The sequence below is a fragment of the Apostichopus japonicus genome, chromosome 7 (assembly GCF_037975245.1).
Source record: "Apostichopus japonicus isolate 1M-3 chromosome 7, ASM3797524v1, whole genome shotgun sequence".
NCBI lineage: Eukaryota > Metazoa > Echinodermata > Holothuroidea > Aspidochirotida > Stichopodidae > Apostichopus > Apostichopus japonicus.
Genome location: NC_092567.1, coordinates 2147262 through 2166965, shown reverse-complemented (window position 1 = coordinate 2166965; position 19704 = coordinate 2147262). Strand labels below are relative to the sequence as shown.

Below are 19704 nucleotides of genomic sequence, written 5' to 3'. Positions count from 1 at the left end.
TATATCGGATTGGTGTCTGCACAATTTGGATATATTGACTGGTTTTATAATAGCATTCCGATACTGTCACAGTTACATTAAATTGACAAAGGCTTGATGTATTGCTAAGGCATGGTTTGTTCATAAGCTTCCACAAACATAGTTGGACACAACCTCCCACTTCCAGGGCCATTCGATACCAGAACCAACCAGATACCAGAACCAATGATTGAACATAACAATAACAAGGATTTTCATATTATTGAAAATAGAGGTCATTGAGTCAATGATATTTACACCAATACAAATGCCATCCACTTGAACCCTGATTAGGTAAGTAAATACGGTTAACATATTGCACTAATCAATGAAGGAATTAAGGGAGATGGGGTATAGTGCAAGACCTGGTGGCAAAAAAGGAATCCATCACTCACCCCTACACACGCACGCAGACACGCTAAAACGCATTTAGTGTCAGTTTGTATCCAAGTTGTTTCATTTTGGGTGCATGTGACATGTGTGTTTGTGTGTGACTTCCATTCGCTGTTGATTTTGAACTCTTCTATGTAGTTTTCTTTCTTCTGTGTTAATAGACTGTACTAATCAATGAAGGAACTAAGAAATGTTAGTTAACGTACTCGTCCTCCGTACAGTAAATGGGTCACGTGTCACACGTTGGATAAGACAGTAATCTACAACTACAAAACCTATACTTGCACAAGTACCTAGAAAGTATATGAAGTTAATAGATTGTACTAATCAATGAAGGAACTAAGAAATGTTAGTTAACGTACTCGCCCCCGTACAGTAAATGGGTCACATGTCACACGTCGGATGAGACATCTACAACTAAAAACCTATACTTGCACAAGTACATAGAAAGTTTATTAAGTCAATATATTGTACTACTCAATGAAGGAATTAAGAAAGGTGGACGGTAGTTTAAACTAAGCTCTGTCTTTGCTTTCTTGTTTGTTCCTCACCACTTCCCCAATGATATTGTAGCGTGACGTATTACGGGGTATAACATCCCCTGATAATACTTTTGGTAGTGGAGTCTGTGGTTTGTGTTCACCATGCTCATTAACCTGTGTGTATTATGTGCGTGTGTTTGTCCCTTATGTTACTGTTACTTGTCATGCAGCCTCTGAAGAGGAATCTGCTAGGATCGAAACGTCAGGCTCACTTACTTTTACACATGTTTCGTTCTCAAAATCTTCCTTCGTGTAACATGTTCCTGTAATAACATGATTTTCAGATGTTGTTTGATTTTCTCGAATGCATTTTTGTTTAAGATAGAGGTAATATTAGAAATGACTGGAAAATTGCGAGAGTAACATATGAAAGAAATACAGACATTCACTGCAATTGAACTGTAAAGCTTCTGTGAAAACCTATACCTAACTGCATGTCCTTGAGACATATTTCGGTGTAGCCGACCTCACAAAAGCTGCATTTTAAATTAATGTTTAGAGGATTGATTCGCATTAAGTATAGAAACTCATAACCTTACTAATTATGTAGGTTAGTACCTGCGGCAAAAATAAAGGTTGGATGGCACATTGCAAAGATCCGCATGTAAAATGTAGTTTTACTTTCTGAAAAGGTCCCAAATACATGACGTACATGTGAGCATGCGTAGAAGCTGCAAATACGGTGATGCGACCATAATCGATGTTGGTGACCATATAGCCATATTGGCCGTTCACTATATTGATATCGCGGGGAACATTTAAATGTGGCTCAGGCGACGAATGTATTGTATTCAAAGAAAAAGAAAACTATTTCAACGTAAGACTCTAGCGGTACGTTAGAGTTATAACTGACATACTTATGTAAGGTACTAATTGAGAGGGCGAAATTAAACAACCTTCTATCATATAAGCAAATTATGGCTGCTAAGAAGGAGCATGGGGGCAAGGGGAGAGGAGATGTAAGGAAAGGAAATAACACCGTTATCTCGCGCAAGAAATAACACATTTCTCAAATAAAAGGTTACACGAGCTTATGCAGACTTGCTGCTCTTGTTTTAACAATACGGCAATCCGTACACAATCCTACGAACATCTGTTTGTAGTCATGCATACAACCAATGTATCGCTCATTAATCTTTAGAGTGGTGTGTCATTCGCTATTTTGGCAACTCTTTACATATCACGTTTTATGCTAGACACACTCGAATCACAAGCGTCAAGGCGAAGCGTCTTGTAAATGTGATACCGTATCTATAGTATCTGTCATCTTAAAACGCACAACATAATAACGCGGATGCTATAACACCAAGTATGTTCACATTTCTTCGAACTTCAATCACCTCCACCGCCAACCCCACCCTCCTATCTACCTCCATGAGTCTCCCCTGCAAAAAGGAAAACAAAGTGATTTTATCCTTCAATTGATGGAACCACATCTGACATTTTTACCCCTGTCTCACAACCACCCCCCCCCCCCACCCTGCTCTCCCGGTAACCATCATGACCTTTTCACACCAAAGTACATTTTTCAAAAATATAATCAGTTTGCTACCATTTAACGTTATAAACATTGGTGAAGCAAGACATGAACCTTTCTATTAAATTCTCAGCACATTCAAACTTTATACATTCCTTACATATCTTTGTCACTATATTTTCCGATCACCTCGGTTTTGCCTGATGATATCCGGATAGTCGTGGTATTAGAGCTTTACATGTACTTAGTTAGGTGTGTTTTGCTGACAAGTGGCAGCTTTTCTACTGCAAGATATTTTACGGAATGCTTAAATTACTAGAAACTATTTCAATGCCTTTATATGTTGGTTGCGTCAATACTAAGGCCAGGGTGACAAACTTTCAACGGCTGAACGAACACGATCACGAACAAGATATCAATATAAAAATATTTCTATATACTATTTGCAGCTTCAAAATTGTTAAATACCATTTCAACTACGTTTTGCTTTTCACCAACGTTGGTTGACGCCACTTTCTTTATTACATAATTTCAATTTTTTCTATTGGTTAACAGATTCCATCGGTTATGCGAGAAGTGTGGATCACCCCAGTCTTATTGAAAGTATCTGGCAAAAATATCTAGCTGGTAAGTGAAGCAGTTAATGCTATAGTAGAAAATGTATTTATTAAACTAACCACACATAGGGAAACGTTATCTTTTCTGCTATGTAGTTCTGTTATGATGTGTCTTATGGTGTGGTTTTTGCACTCGTCTACTGGATTCTATTATTAAATACTTTCAATTAGCAGCCTAATTTTTCCATTAATTTATTCAGTTATCTTTCCAGCAACGCAAAATGCGCTCGCTTTCCACAAAAATCCATGTCGGAAAGGAAGTCTTATAAAGAAAATCAAATGTCGTTTGCCAATATAATATTTCCAAAACACCACATTAATTATAGTTTCTAAAAATAATGAATATTAGCAGAAAAAGATTGTTATGGAACTAAATCTGCGTATGTAACATTGCCCAAAAATAATATAAAATGAAAAAATGGCTTCTGAACTAAAGTCTAAGAATATGTATATGATGACGACCGTTCAATTAAAATGTTTTCTTTATATTTTTTATACATTAGCTACTTTGGTAAAGTATCAAATACTTTTATGATAGATATACAGATAGATAGATAGATAAATAGATAGATATGTATAATGGTAGGTATATGGATCGAAAGGATGGTTAGATTGGATGGATGGATAGGGGATATAATTAGATGGATAGTATGTATTGAATGGATGGATAGGATAGATGGATAGAACCGGATGTATAAGATGGATTGATAGGATGGATAGAGTGGATAGGATAAATGGATAGGATGGATGGATAGGATGGATAGGATAGGATAGATGGATACGATGCACTCATAGGATGGATAGAAAGGATGGATAGTAAGGATGGATATGATGGATGAATAGGATGGATGTATAGGATGGATGGATTGGATAGATGGACGGATACGATACATTCATAGGATGGATAGATATGATAGATGGATACGATGGATAGGATAGATATAGAGGATGTATGAATATAATTGGATGTATAGGATGTATAGGAGGAGGGATAGGATGGAGGGATAGGAAGGATGTATATGATGTATGTATATTATGGATATTATGGATAAGGTGGATTGATAGGTTGGATGGATAGAATTGGGTGGATATGATGTATATGATGGATAATTAGGATGGATGGATAGGATGGATCGAAGGATAGATGGATTGGATGGATAGATAAGATGGATAGGATGAATGGACAGGATGGATGGATAGAATTCGGTCGATAGGATGTATAGATGGATAGGATGGATAGATAGGTTGGATGGATAGGATACTTGGGTATAATTGGATGAATAGGAAGTATATGATGGATAGATAGGATGGATGGATAAGATGGATGAAAATGATGGATGGATAGGTTTGATGTATATGTTGGATTGATATGATGGATGGATAGGCTGGATGTATAGGATACGTGGATACTAATTGGATGAATATTAAGTATATGATGGATAGATAGGATGTATGGATAGGATGGATGGAAATGATGAATGGATAGGTTGGATGTTGGATGAATATTAAGTATATGATGGATAGAGAGGATGGATGGATGGATGAAAATGATAGATAGGCAGGATGGATGGATAGGATGAATAGATAGGATGGGATGGATTGATACGATGGATGGATAGCATGTATAGGATAAAGGGATACGATGGATAGATAGGATGGATAGATTGGATGGGTAGATAGGATGGATATGATGGATAGGATGGAAAGGATGGATGGATATATTTGGATTGGTAGGATGTATAGGATGGATTGATAGGATGGATTTATATAATTGGGTGGATATGATGTATAGGATGGATAATTGGATGGAGGGATAGTATTGAAACGTTTGTGTTTATTGTTCGTTTATGCATCCACTAGCAGTTATTAGGGTTTGGGAATGTGTACATAAAATGCTTTGGCCCAAAATTTTAACCGTTGGTGTGGGGGGGGGGGACGTAACATCCTACCGCTTAGTGGGAAATGTCAATGGTAGCTTGATCTACTTGATATAGGTTGTGTTGTATTATTTACTTCCTCGACCCCTTCCTCACTGCATATCCAATAGACGTCATATTTTAAACTGTCTGTTTCCAACGGGCATGTATAACTTTACGTTTCTTGTGCATTTATTACTATTGGCGCCAAAATGTCCGTTACAAATCTCAAAAATCACCCGCGAAAAGCTAGGAAACACCTGTATATTTGAATATCGGTGACTCATGCTATTGAATACCTGTTAACATATAGTGAATATCAGTGACAATGAATGGTTTAGTTCTATATGAGTGGATTTGCAGACGTAGTATATTCGTGGGAGTTATTTGTTACCATTGACTTGTTGTTATAAAGATGGATTATTAAATGGAGAAGAACCGCTGTTAATAGCTTAAGCAGTATTAATTGATCAGAAAGATGATGTGACGGTATGGTATAGAGGCATGGGCTAGGATTTGTACAAGGCCAGGCCAAACTTAGGATATATGCTAGACTAGTAATAAAGTTAGGCTATGTTAAAAATCTCAAACATCACCTGCGAAAAGCTAGAATTACTACTTTTAGCAAGAGCTGGACATGCTTAGCAAATCTAAGTCATAAATAATGAAGACCTTAGCATTGTTGTTGAATGATTATCAGAAAAGTTCAAGTTATCTTAACTAAGCATATCTTAACTATAAAGGAATTGAGTAGAACACAATCGAGAAATATATGCTTACTTTGTACTATGGAAACAACATATGCTCACCTAGTGCATTGTATGTAAATACTAACATCATCAAGCAAACATACAAGACGTTCCAGACCTAATGGAGGGAGGGGTGTTAGTTAACATTTAAAAAACACACATTGTTTTTTGAGACATGTGAGAGCAAAACACAGTTTGATAATGAAATGTACAGAGATACCAAACAAATATGTAGCATGGTTAAGAGTTCAATTCTAATCAGTACTTTACATACGGAGAAGGGCAACATCCTTAGTTTAATAGTGTAAGGGAAGTATTTGAGTGACATCAGCTCTACAGAAACATGCTTGCGAGGGAAAACAGTGGAAACGTATCTTCTTTCAAAGAGACCATATTACACAGCATTAGAAAATATTGAAATGTAATTATTAAAACTGTTCTGTCTAATACTCTCTGACTCCCTCCCCCCATGGCACCCGCCCCATAGTGTACTATACAGATTTGTATATACATACAGTATGTGACTGACTTTTACTGCAAAGAGACTGCATAACACATTCATTCATTTTATACTGAATTATTTGGTATGTTAAACATCTGCTTCAAACTACGGTATGTACAGTATGTGACCGACACACCCACATCCTCTACCAACCCTTTATCAACATATAAATTGAATGTGAACCAGTTCATACAGGTAGAGTGTATACTGTACATGTGCACATGGTCAGCGCAGTGTTATTTTACACGAGGCACCTCAATAAATAAATACACACTGTACCCAATCTGACACCCTTCCTGGCCATAGTGCACTATGCAGATTTGTATTCATACAGTATGTGATTGACCTTTAATGCAAAGAGACTGCATAACACATGCATTCAAGGTATACTGAATTATTTGGTATGGTAAACATCTGCTTCAAACTGTCTGTATGCATGTAACCGCCACACCCCTCCCCACCCACATCCTATACCCACCCCTTTATCAGAATGGAAAATGAATGTGAACCAGTCCATACATGAACAGTGTGTACTGTACTTGTGTACATGATCAGTACAGTGTTATTCTACAGGAGGCACTAAATAAATTACACACTGTCCACAATCTGACACCCTTCCTGGCCATAGTGCACTATGCAGATCTGTATACATACAGTATGTGACTGACTTTTACTTGAAAGAGAATGCATAACACATGCATTCAAGACATACTAAATTATTTGGTATGGTAATGTTCTGCTTCAAATTGTCCTTATGTATGTACCCACCCCCCCCCACCTCCTCCCCACACATTGGTTTGGGTTCCCATTCCCCACTACTTCCCCGAGTGCATAGTCCCTGTCTCTCCTTGTGCTGTTTTATCATTTTAATGTTACCATGCTCCACAATGCTTAAAGTTATGTAAGGAAATCTCCTTTAACTGCTTTATAGATATCAAGTGTGATACAGTACTGAATCGTTCATTCAATCTGTGCAACATCATGCAATTAGTGTACTTTCAGTAAAGAAAATAGAAATCACCAGAGGATTAACTTGAACATCTCATCTTGCTACTTGTTGTTTATCAAAGACTTCACAAATACTAGTTAAGTAAGATCACTACTGTAAACACAATGAAGTGAGGCATTGTTTAAACCAAGCATTGATGGTACATGACACTTTATACACAGGAAACAACACATCAAATATACTAGCTGAGTAAAAGGAAGCTGTAATACTACAATAAATTCATGATTTGAGGCTTGGACAGTTTGTCTCTTGTGTCTATGATGGCTACTGGTGGGTTGGAATAAGTTTAGACAATTCTGATTCATTTAATGACATCAAGGTTACATTCATGCGCAATTCAGAACAGAAAAGGTCTTTGTTTCGCCCATCAAGAGATGATGTTTGGTGGATTCCATACTCCCACGTTCTATTGCACCAATCACAGCAAGTGGAAGCTTGTATAGTCTTCAGACTGAAATCCTTAGTTAACTGACTGCCAACCTTATGAGATTCACAGAAAAGTATCAATTACAACTAAAATGAATCTCTGCTATCAATGACAAAACACCCAATCATGGAGTAATCGATGTGTCAACAGACAAGTATGGTTGCCAAAGGTACAACAGAGTAGCAGGGGCGTATCCAGGATTTTCTAACCCGGGGGGCGCGAATTACTATCTAAGACGAGCGCCACCATCGGTTGGCGCGCAGCGTACAAGAAAATTTCTGGTTTTGGTACACCCCAGATCACCGGAAATGACACTTCTCGGGCTTGAAAATGACCAACCAGATGTACACTTTTGCCTGAGAACCAAGTATTTTCCAATATTTTTTTTTCCATCCATAACCTTTTTGAAGTTTGTCACCAGTCACACATCATGTTCAACCTCATCGCATGTCCTATGGATCATTGCTTTTTGTAGGTGATTCTACGTCGCGGCCCACAGTACCCGACAACCCCTCTTTTGAGGGTCTAAAGCCCATTTTTTGTTCAGAATTTCAAAATTCGCATTTCTCGTGATTAAACTCACTTCAAAACATACCCATAATGTTGCAAAACATTTCATCTATGGACAACCAATATAGAAAATCCTCCTTGAACCCCTAACAGACTGGTCAAAATTTCACGAGTAGAGGGAAGTATGATGAAGAATGCTGATAGGAAATTTTCGAAAATGCAGACACAGTTAATTTATTGGTGTACAAATATTGAAGCCTCTAATAACGGCTATTATAACACTTCGTTGAAGGAATTAAAAAAAATACCAGATATTTCTGAAACCGAACACTACACACATAGGTCAAGGAGGCGGGGGGGGGGGGGGGGGCTAACGAAATATTTCTTTCTGAAAATTCGGGCAATATGCTGAGAATTTTTCGGGCACCTACTGAAAGAAAATTAAATTTGCAATGATGTAGCTAAAGGAAATGAATAGTTTAAAAATTATCTCCTTGGTAATTAAAATTAAGTTCTAAGCTTGGCCGACTAATTCGCCATTACTAATGTAAAAAAGAGTTTTGACATAATTGGACCTCCATGCTTTTTCTCCATCTACATAGGACAATTCGTTGTTTACATGAGCATCCCGCGGTATTACTGCGCAACTTTCAGTGACCGTACGGTACATGATGGCATTCGATGTGATAACCGATGCTTGCTTGTATGATATTGACATTAACATTAACACGTTGAACGCGCGCGGAGCGCGCGAAAATGTTGGTTATATTTTTCGGGCAAGTCGTTACAGCTCCCCAAATCAAATTCTGCTCCTTCGCTCTTGACTACACACACAGACAGTTTTGATGCTGTTCATCCTGGAACGCCATTTTCATGCTCACTGATATGGTGTTATACCTGCAGTTTACTTTACAGATTCGAACAGGCGCGTAGTGAGGAAATTGCCAAGGGAGGGGAGAAGCATGTAGGCAAACTATCTAAGCGGAGCGAAGGGTACAAGAAACTTTTGGCCGAAAATGCCTAGCAGATCGCTGGAAATGACACTTCCCAGGCCTTGTTAGTTGCATCTAAGCATTTTCTATTTTGAAATTACTAGCGATATCATAAAAAAAATACGCTACGGGGGGGGGGGGGGGGGGGTGCGGTGGCCCCTTCCCAAAATGCGCCATGTTACCCGAAGACTCGGTCGAGTTCGAGAACAGCCACAGCTGGTTTCATAGCACAATTGTACAGTTGTTTAAGGCGTCCATACACACACGCATTATGATAGACCTGATATAGTATATATATATATATATATATATATATATATATATATATATATATATATATATATATATATATATATATATATATATAGATAGATACATGTTAGTGCGAGAGGGAAAATGGAAACGTCGAAATTGGAGTTGTCGGTTTTAGGGGAAGGGTGAGGCTCACGCCCCTTTCGAAATCCTCGATCCGTCACTGGCTTCCCTGTGTATATAATAGGGATCAGCGCTGTAATGATGTCACTGTTCCTCTTTTTCTTCCCGGTGTCTTTGCGTTTTTTTCTTTTACTCCCTCCTTTTCTCCTTTTCTCTCTTTCTTCTTTTTCTTTTCCCTTCCTTCCTCTCCTCCTCCTTTTTACCCCTCTTTTTCCCTGTTTTCTCTCCTTTTTTTCTTACCCGGGGGGCAAATCGTGAGTCAGTTTCAGTTGATTTACTTTCCTCTTAAGATTCAACAAGACGTTAATTCAACATAACATTAACCATTGTTACCTTCTTTAACTATCTTGTAAGAGATATTCCGGTTGATGGATATTACTATTTGGAATAATAAATTATTTGCGCTTAAGTAATTTTAATGATTGTAGCACGTAGCATAGCGTTAGACATCATAGGGGTATTGGTCTGAAACTTCTCTTGGTTTCTCTTTGTCATGTAGTAATCATATCAATTCCTAGGTATAAACTATTCTTTCCCAACACATTTTCATTAAGAAAACATTGAACCTAACCATATGCAACATCAAAACAATGCAGTATATGTCCTGACGGTTAACGGAACGATGTAACTATTTATATTCCCTATTTTGCTCATATTTTTAAAACAGATTCTCGGAAACGATGGGCAGGGGCTGTACTCACACGACCCATTTACGCTTCGTAGACTGTCTGAAGTGAATCACGTGATAATGGAGCTGAATCCTGATCTTCAAGGTAGTTGTCTTTAACTCTGACTTTGCCATTTGCGTATCTTTATTTTATTTTGTTAAAAAATGTAGCCCCCTCCCCCTCTGTCGTCGTAATAACACATAGAACAGTAACAAAAGTGTATTATCAGTAACAAATAAATAATTAAGATTTACGTGTTCTCATGTGTGTCACTAATATATTGTTCGTAACATTTAGTCATACGTGAAACATTTACCCATATTGTTTCTTTTTTTCTTTTTTTTTAGAGAAGAAAATATTTCTGATAGAAGGTCTCAAAAGGACATATAAAGGCCAATATGATGCGATTCAACCCCTACCATATATAAAAGATAGACTTTATTGTGTGGACAAGGTCTTTGTAGAAGGCAGCGTTGAAGTATGTCTGGCATCAGAGCTAACGCCAGATACCAGAGGATCATGGGAGCGTTTGGATTCTTACAAAAGTATTTATACTGACTTTCGGTTTAAATCCAAGAGACGCATTATACAGGGAGAGCCCGGGTATGGTAAGTCAACGTTAACACTTCAGCTGGCCTACGATTGGTGCAATGACGTATCGGATTCCCCGATGAACAATGTAGAAATACTAATTCTTCTTCGCTTAAGACAACTTGGAAGTGTAAAGTCGCTCTTCAGGGCGATTAAGTCATTTCTTCTCTTCCATGAACCCCGTGTTAGCAAACATGAGATTGAAAATATCATTATTCACAGTTGCTCTTCCGTCCACATTATTTTGGATGGATATGATGAGTATCCTGGCAGGGACAGCAATGATAATGACGATGTACACAGGATCATCAAGATGGAACTGTTTGCAGACTTTGATGTCAGCTTAACGACAAGATATCTTCCAGAATGTCTTAGAAAAGAAACTAAGGGGGCCAAACTAACAGGGTTCGATGACAAAGCTAGGGATGAGTACATTCGAAAGGCCGTAGTAGGTAACAACGATGAGGCAGTGGAAGAAATAAAACAATGGCTCTATGAAAACTCCATCCTTGCTGATCTTTGCCAGGTGCCTCTCATATTCGTGATGTTTGCCCACATGGCTCATGATCAGAGAGACCTCATGAAGTTCAAGTCTGTCACACAGTTCTTCAAACACATGATTAGATGTTTTTACGACCATCTGAAACAGAAATATGGCGACAATAGAAGCAACAAGTTCTATCTTCATGAAATGGAACACCATGAGCTAGACAAAATAGCTTTCGAAGGATTAAACAAGAAAAACCAACAGTTGTCATGGATTAAGACTGGATTTCGTCAAAGAATCGGGCCAGAATTATATGACCAGTATATTCTAGTTGGCATTTTGGTCGAAGAAGATGAAGTGAGCGATGATTGTATTGGAAACAATGTGTCGTTTACAACGATGGTCCGTTTTTATCATAAACTATTCTGTGAATGGTATGCAGCCCACCACCTTGTCACTCTTGTAAAGAACGCACACGATCTCTCCGATAGGCTCAGGTTCTTAGATCCATTTGATCTTCAGTACCTGTTTAGATTCGCCTGTGGTCTGGATCCTGATGCTGGAAAGAAACTCATCAACCATTTGAAGGGATTACCAGGCGGGGATAATTTTGCCATTCTCTGTATCCTGGAACAAACTGGTGACGTCAACGACATTATGGATTCGGTGAAAGAGCTCTGCTCGCGTCGCGTTGCAATAAACACAGTTAACAGCGCTCTTCTTCAAAGATCGACGACACAGTTGCTGGAGATTGCATCTAAAAATCATGTAAGTTAGCTAATAAAAAAAATCTTTTCCATTTTTTCCTACACCTAATTTAGGATCCGTTTACTATTTTATAATCGTTTTGTTTTCTTTATTCTCAAGTCTATTGACAGTCATTGAAACTATTATTTAAGCCACTTTATATCATACAGAAGACGGATGGTTTTCCTAGCTAATGAATATGCAGTGGTGTATTGAGAATAATTGCAAATGATGTCATAGTATATTTAAACCAATCAGAATAATCTCTGCATGTGCCAAATTGCGCTGAAACTCTAATAAAACTGATGATGAATTGAGAATATTGAACATATACTTCAACATAAACACATGGAGTGTTCATGTTTGGAATTTCAGATTCTTCCGTTACGAATAAATAGCTAGTCTTCCAAGACTTTAAATAAAAGTTAAATGCTTCGAATGATTGAATTGAACCTGGAACAGCAAGCCATATATGTTGGAGGAAATTGTCTAATCTTTTAAGTTACCCCATTAACACTATGTAACATCAGTTATCATTAATACCAATACATGGTCGGTAACCGATAATTTACAATGTGGTGATCGAAACAGTCATTTGGCAGTTCTTCTATCAAAATAAAACTGTATAATTGAACGTGTTGGATAGAAATAATAGTAGAAAAGATAAGGACAACATGTAATGCCTTTAAATCCAACGTAATATTTAGAAAAGATATAACTACACTCTACACAAATTTTCAGACATCCTGGTCCTTCGTCAGGTGTAAAAAGAGTGATTGAAATCACGTTAGTCTATCGTAAGCCCCAGAGTGCTCAAAGTGCTTGAACCGGGAAAGCAAAGCCATATCCCTATTGAGACCATGACATTAATGTAGTAACAACCATTTTATTTTTTTATTCATTTTATTGTCATCGAACCATACTAATGTAGTAACAACCCTTACAGGGAGTGTAGTGTATGATCATTGAACCATACTGTACTAATGTAGTAACAACCAGGGCTTGCAAGGAGTGTAGTGTATGATCATTGAACCATACTAATGTAGTAACAACCCTTACATGGAGTGTAGTGTATTGTCATCGAACCATACTAATGTAGTAACAACCCTTACAGGGAGTGTAGTATATGGTCATCTAACCATACTAATGTAGTAACAACCCTTACATGGAGTGTAGTGTATGGTCATTGTACCATACTAATGTAGTGTCTGTGTAGACTCAAGCCATGCAAGGTGTTATCACCGAGAGAGTTGCCTGGTGCAGGGAGATGTCACTGACAGCGAGAGGTTTATGTTATTAACACACTTTTACAAAAACGTATTCTTACAGTAGAATACCGGCAGCCAGTACGCCTGCGTAAAGTCGCAATTTAAAAGAAGTTCGTGAAAGACGGTGCGCCGTTCTTAAACGAATACATAAGAACCGTTAATCAACAAGTAAGAGTTAGTTATGTAAAGGAATAACTTCTCTCCTGTTAACGATTCCTACTGTTATCAAAGTTTGTCGATTTTTTACTTCTATTGCAATTAATTCTTCAGTGGCCAACACAATTAGTGTAAATTAAAACCGACACCCTTCAATATGTGTATTTTTCTAAGAAAAGACACCAAGAAAAGAACCTAGGCAAGAAAACTAAACTAGTACCGAACGACTGATCCGCTCTCAACCATAGTCACCTTGCATAGAGACTGTGTCTGTGTGATCTCCGTCGGGTGTGTATTGACCATTCCCCTCGAAAGGGATCACCTAATTATTATACGTTTAATTTTAGTTTTAGTAAATGCTTCAGAGCAACTACATATACCGACTCTGTGTATTTGAGAAAATAGTGAACACTCTGACGTTAATTTTAGCCCAAACAACCACAGTTTTTAACCAGTAAACGCATGCTTTGATATAAAATGAAGTAACTCTACCAACTTTTAAATTAATTAGAAACATGATGCGCATAATTCAACACAGAAATCACCAATCGAGAATATAACCCGCATAATTTTGGTAGCACTTTTGTTATGAATATTATGTTGGTTAGTTGATACAGAACGGTGATAACTTGTAATTGTGCATTCATGCAAAGGTGTCATAATACCCACTATTAAAGACAAATTATTCATTATTGGCATCATGCAGTTTATAATGCATTCAACTGTTATTCTATATACAACCAATGGTGAATATTAATTTACAATATAAAGGCACTGTTGTATGTCCATAACGTCTTATTTTCAAAATGTCACTATTAATTTACAGGGTCTGTTTTGTCGTCGAGAGAGCTCCTTGGTATAATAAGGCAGCTTTTACAGAGAGAGAGAGAGGTGGAGGTGGAGAGAGAGGTGGGTGGAGAGAGAGGTGGAGAGAGAGCTCCCTTGTATTATTTGAGAGCGGTCACAAACATAGCTCCTTAATATTAATAGGAGCTGTCACAAAGACGGTTACCTGGTATAATTAGGGAGCTGTCTCAGAGAGGTCCTTCGTATAATTAGGCAGCTGCTACAGAAAGAATTCCCTGGTATTATTTGAGAGCTGTCACAAACAGAGCTCCCTAGAATTAATATGAGCTGTAAAAAAGACGGTTGCCTGATATAATTAGGAAGCTGTCACAGAGAGGTCCAGGGTATAATAGGCAGCTGGTGCATACAGTAATCCCTGGTATTTTTAGGGAGCTGTAACAAAAGAGCTCCCTAGAATTAATATGAGCTGTCTAAAAGTGGACTCCCTGGTATAATAAAGGAGCTGTTACAGAGATAACTCCCTGGTATTATCAGGGAGCTGTCACAAACAAAGCTCCCTGATATTAATATTAGCTGTCACAAAAAAAGGATTCCCCTGGTATTACCAGGGAGCTGTCAGAATGGGTGCACCCTGGTATAATTAGGGAGCTGTCACGGAGAGAGGTCCTTGGTGTTACACTAAGCCCCCCCCCCCCCCCGTCATGATCAATGTTTTGTTTTCGCTGCGTAGAAGTATAGAAGACGCGAAGATAGCATTGTACTGGATCAAAGTATTAATAGATAACAATATCAGCTGATCAGTGATATGGTAAACTGTTAGTTTGTTATGTAAATATCGAGTGATGGTTTCTGGAAGGCTAAATAAATACTTTGAATTGTGTAACATAAGTGACTTTTAGTGCACGGTTATTGATGTGATGTTTGACTTTTAAATCGATATTCTCATTTGTATCGGCGTTACAAGGGATATGAAAATAATTTAACCCATTCCCCTCTCCCACGAACATAACATATAGCTATGTATTGACTCAAATGTTCTTTACCACTGCAGGTACAAAAAAGAAATGCATATATTACACATACAGGTTGTATTTGCAGAGACCAAATCTTGGAATATCAATCATTTGTGCATATTCCTCAATCGTTTATCAGCTCTTAATTATAATTATGTAATGTTTTATTGCAGATCCTCAAAGTGCTTGTCTGGTTTCAACATTCTTGGTGTAATTGTTGTGGTTAATTGTGACATATTATAGGTTAAATTGATTTTTTTTCCTGTAAAGGTGGAGGATGGTGAAAGATGTAACAACGGATTGTTAGAAATAGCTGAATTATACCAGTATACCATTGTAATCACTACAGAGGTATTATCTAGGCAGAGTGGTAATGAAGGTTAGGTGCGGTTGCCGAAAGACCCCTGGTTAAAAAACTCTTCCTTTGATAAGATAAATGCAATATGAAATGTATAAAGAATGGGACTTAACATTACCATTATATCTAAGATACAATGTGAATGTACGTCATAATTAATACATGGGATTAAATGCATACAATAGCATACAGACTTTACTTTATTAGTATTATTATTATGATGAATTATAAATAAGTTATGAAAATATACTCGATCTTTTATATTAAGTTTAAGACGAAGCATTTAAACAAAAAAAAGAAACTTTAATACCTTGATATACAGAGTCAAATAAACGTTAAAGGGCGTAGGAACCGGGGGCTGGGGCGCCAGCCCCCCCCCCCAGTGAAAAATATGGTGGGGCGGAAGTATCATTCCGCCCCCCCCCCCCCCGGCCCCCGCTTCCCAAGTCAGAAAACCCCTTTTTCATTTCCAAATGAGAAAAAAAAACTCATTTGGAGCACCAAATTGCATCTAAGGCCAGGTGAATATTCAAAATTATTTACAAAATGGAGTGGGTGTTGAAGTGTGCTATATTGCACCAAATTGCATCTGAGGCCACCTGGAAATGCAAAAAAAAAAAATCCAAAGGGGAGGGGGACACCCCTCCCCCAGGCCGGGCATCAGTCTCCAGCCCCCCACTCAAAAATACCTTCCTACGCCACTGTAAACGTTGTTATTAACAATGAACAAATTAAGATTCAACCATGACAGTACCATATATGTAGAAGACCAACAAAACAATAAAATCCATTTAGAAATCGAATGATGGCTTTTGAAAGAAGGTCCAATACACCCTAGAAATCTCTACCAGACAGGGGAGGGGAAGGTGATATTACATTCAGAATTTACAGCCGTTCTAGCTATTGTAGTGCGCATGCACGCTACATGTATTGAGAAAACTAGCCCGCTCCATCATCCGCATGGCTAGCTTGTGAATGCCGGCTGAACATACACTCTTCATAGCAATCTCAAACTCACAGGTTTGCCACGCAGGAAAAAATCCAGAAGCAGATTAGCAAAGAACTGTTGCGGCAAACAGTTAATTCTGCACTGGCACACGTAAAGAACAAAGATCCCCCTGAGTAGAATACTTCTTCAAAACAATACGTAAAATTCTCTACTTTGGTTCGAAATTCTCGAATTGAACAAGATAGGTAACAGTTGAACGTATTTGATTTAAAAAACATCTTGCAAACAAAGTCGCCAGCAACAAATGTTAATCGTATTTTTCCGCAGCGACTCGCGATCGGTGTTATTTGCACAAACAGCTAACCCGTAATGGTATGGTATTATATAATACACACTACACAGTCACAGTTTCCACAGCTAGCTGCTCTGTACGCAGGCCTATATGGCGTATATCACATGTCTTGAATTATGAATCAGGGCCAGGAAATCGACCAAGGATTTTTTAATACACCGGAGGGTGTTACATTTGCTCAATAATAGACTAGTTCTACAGTGTATTCGTTAGATTAATCATGCATCAGGCCTTCGGTGTAAATCACCGTATGTTCGTAAAATTTCGCTAACTAGGCGAGGATCATAGAATTTGAAGTAGGGAGAATGACGTCATGCGATATATACCGAAGCCACTCATCGTACTAGTGGCACTTTGCTTGTACGAGAAGACAATAACGGAGCGTAATACAAACACTAAGTCTTTGACATAACTAAAGTGATAAAGTTGACATTAATCACTCGAAATGGTGATATCGTGCGCCGCATTTGGATGCCAAAAATGTGGCAGTAGTCTGTAGTTCCTAGGTAATTCTTAGGAAGCGATAGTAGAAGCAATTACATAGGTATCTTATTACTTTAGTAGCGTCGTCTGCTCAGCAGCTGTATTAATATTCACTGGACCCTGGATATAGTTAGCCTAGGCCCTAGACCGGCTACGGATGCGATATGACTAAAGCCTAATAACAAAAATGTTAACACCTCATTTTACTTAAAGCTGTATCCCTAACGATAGATCAACATGCCAGAATAACATGAGATGACGGTTATGATGTCCTGGGCTTATCACTTACAATGTAATACTAGGAAAATAGGTTACTATACCCACTTTGCAACATTAAACTGGAAACTACATGCACAGGCTAATATGGAAGTATTACACTAAGGCTATAGGTGTGTGCTGTAACGGGGTGGGGAGGACGGAGGCATGCTTTTTCACGGCATTTTTCAGGGACAACTATATGACACTATTTGAGTGGATCACTAAAATAATACAAGCAGGATGAAATGTTTGCCATATGCCTCTCAGATACCGGAAATGACACTTTCCATACAATGAAAGTTGCACAAACACTCCACTTACTCGAGTCATTTGAGGAGAGAAAAAAATGTTTTCAAAGTTGGTTCTTACGTCAGGAGTATATATAGTACTTAACACTCTGGTCGCAATAACATGTCTCTGTTGTGCAAAGTACACCTACTCTTTCGAAAAACGGGTAAAATCAAATTCAGTCTTACAAATGATCTGGCTTTTTGGCGTACACTGCAAAGCGCCTTCATTATATTTCAAGGCTTCACTGCTTAAACAAGCGGCGATAAACTGTGTCAGCATTCTTCCTAATTCAATTTCTATGACGAGGATACAGTAACGTTACCATGTTGTTCAAGATGACCAATCAGTGTCCAGGACATGTATTCTCTGTCAGGTCCGGAACATGCGTGAGTCGTTCTTTGACAACCGTTAATGAGCTTGGTTGTCCGGATAATATGTGATGGTGTAGACCTAACTTCTTAGCTATATGTCAGGCGATTGCTAGTTAGAGAACTGTTAAGAAATATATCCAACCTTTGGTCTACGTTAAAGGACCAAACGCCGAACTCATTTATTCGTGACCGAAATAACGTCAAAAAGGTTGCGGTAATGAAGACTCCTCCATTGAATATCAACAACTAACTAAATTTCACCTTCACCGCGCACTTCAATGACACGTATTTGTCCACAGTTGTTCTATAGTTATTTGGAAATTTGATCACATATGCAGACTGGATGTAACATTTACCTTCCATACACGACATCCGTGTATGTGGCTTTTGCTGATTTTGTGTATCAAGGGTGACCGGACAACTCTCCCTGGACAATTACCCCCCGGAGAATTACCTCTCTGGACAAGTACCCCCGGACAATTCCCACCCAGATAATTACCACCCGGACAATTCCAATCCCAGAAAACTCCCCCCCCCCCCCGGACAAATCCTTTCCACTATGCCTTCAACAGTCGACTCCTTACCGAACAATTACCCTCGGATAATTACCCTCCGGGACAATTTCCCTCCTGGGCAATTTCCCCCGGACAGTTGGCCCACAGATAATTGTCAATCGGGAGAACCCAATTGGGACGATTTTGTAACGCTACTTACCAATAAAAACTGTGCGTGTGTACGATAGTGTTTTATAGTAGCACAACCAACAGGCCCAACTCACCTGAGAAAAAGATAATCGCGAGGTTACTGATACGAACAATCATGGGCGGCGATCCTGGGGGGATGGGGGGGGGGGATATATCCCCCCATGAAAATGGGTGGAGGGGATGTAATACACCATATCCCCCCCACCAAATGCCAGGAATAAGAATATTTTCATGCCTTCATTTATGCATCATCGTGAATGTACGGCTCTTTTTAGCTTCATTTCTCGCCTATACCATAAACGCAGTGCGATCTTTTCAAATAAACCGTCTTTATAAAGCAAGAATAGTTGAATGTAGGCTTCATTGGCCCTATAACAACAAAATGTATTATTGCGCCCACGGTATTGATATAGTACATATATGCACCCTCATAGTATTCATATAGGCCCTATAGTAGGCCTACACACGTACATGTTCCCTCGAACAGCTGAGAATCTCATGTTACCAGGGTAATGCTTAATTAGGGGCGTCGGAGCGGTTCGCCGGACCAATATTCACGGCGCAAAAAAAAAGGAGAAAAAAGTAGCACTAAGAAGAAAAAAAGGCAAAAAATA

The 19704-nt window shown here is 38.5% G+C and overlaps 2 protein-coding genes across 5 annotated transcripts in view; one reads left to right on the top strand and one right to left on the bottom strand.

Moving 5' to 3' along the window:
* LOC139969993 (uncharacterized) overlaps positions 1–19704 on the bottom strand; it is a 345154-nt gene that overhangs the window by 136086 nt on the left and 189364 nt on the right. The window lies entirely within an intron of this gene.
* Positions 1–19704, top strand: part of LOC139969982 (uncharacterized) — a 314878-nt gene that overhangs the window by 208179 nt on the left and 86995 nt on the right. Inside the window, exons 4-5 of the mRNA XM_071975479.1 lie at positions 10255–10360; positions 10603–12101. Of these exons, the coding sequence (XP_071831580.1) occupies positions 10336–10360; positions 10603–12101 (1524 nt within the window). The 5' untranslated portion in view covers positions 10255–10335. The remainder of the gene's footprint in view (positions 1–10254; positions 10361–10602; positions 12102–19704) is intronic.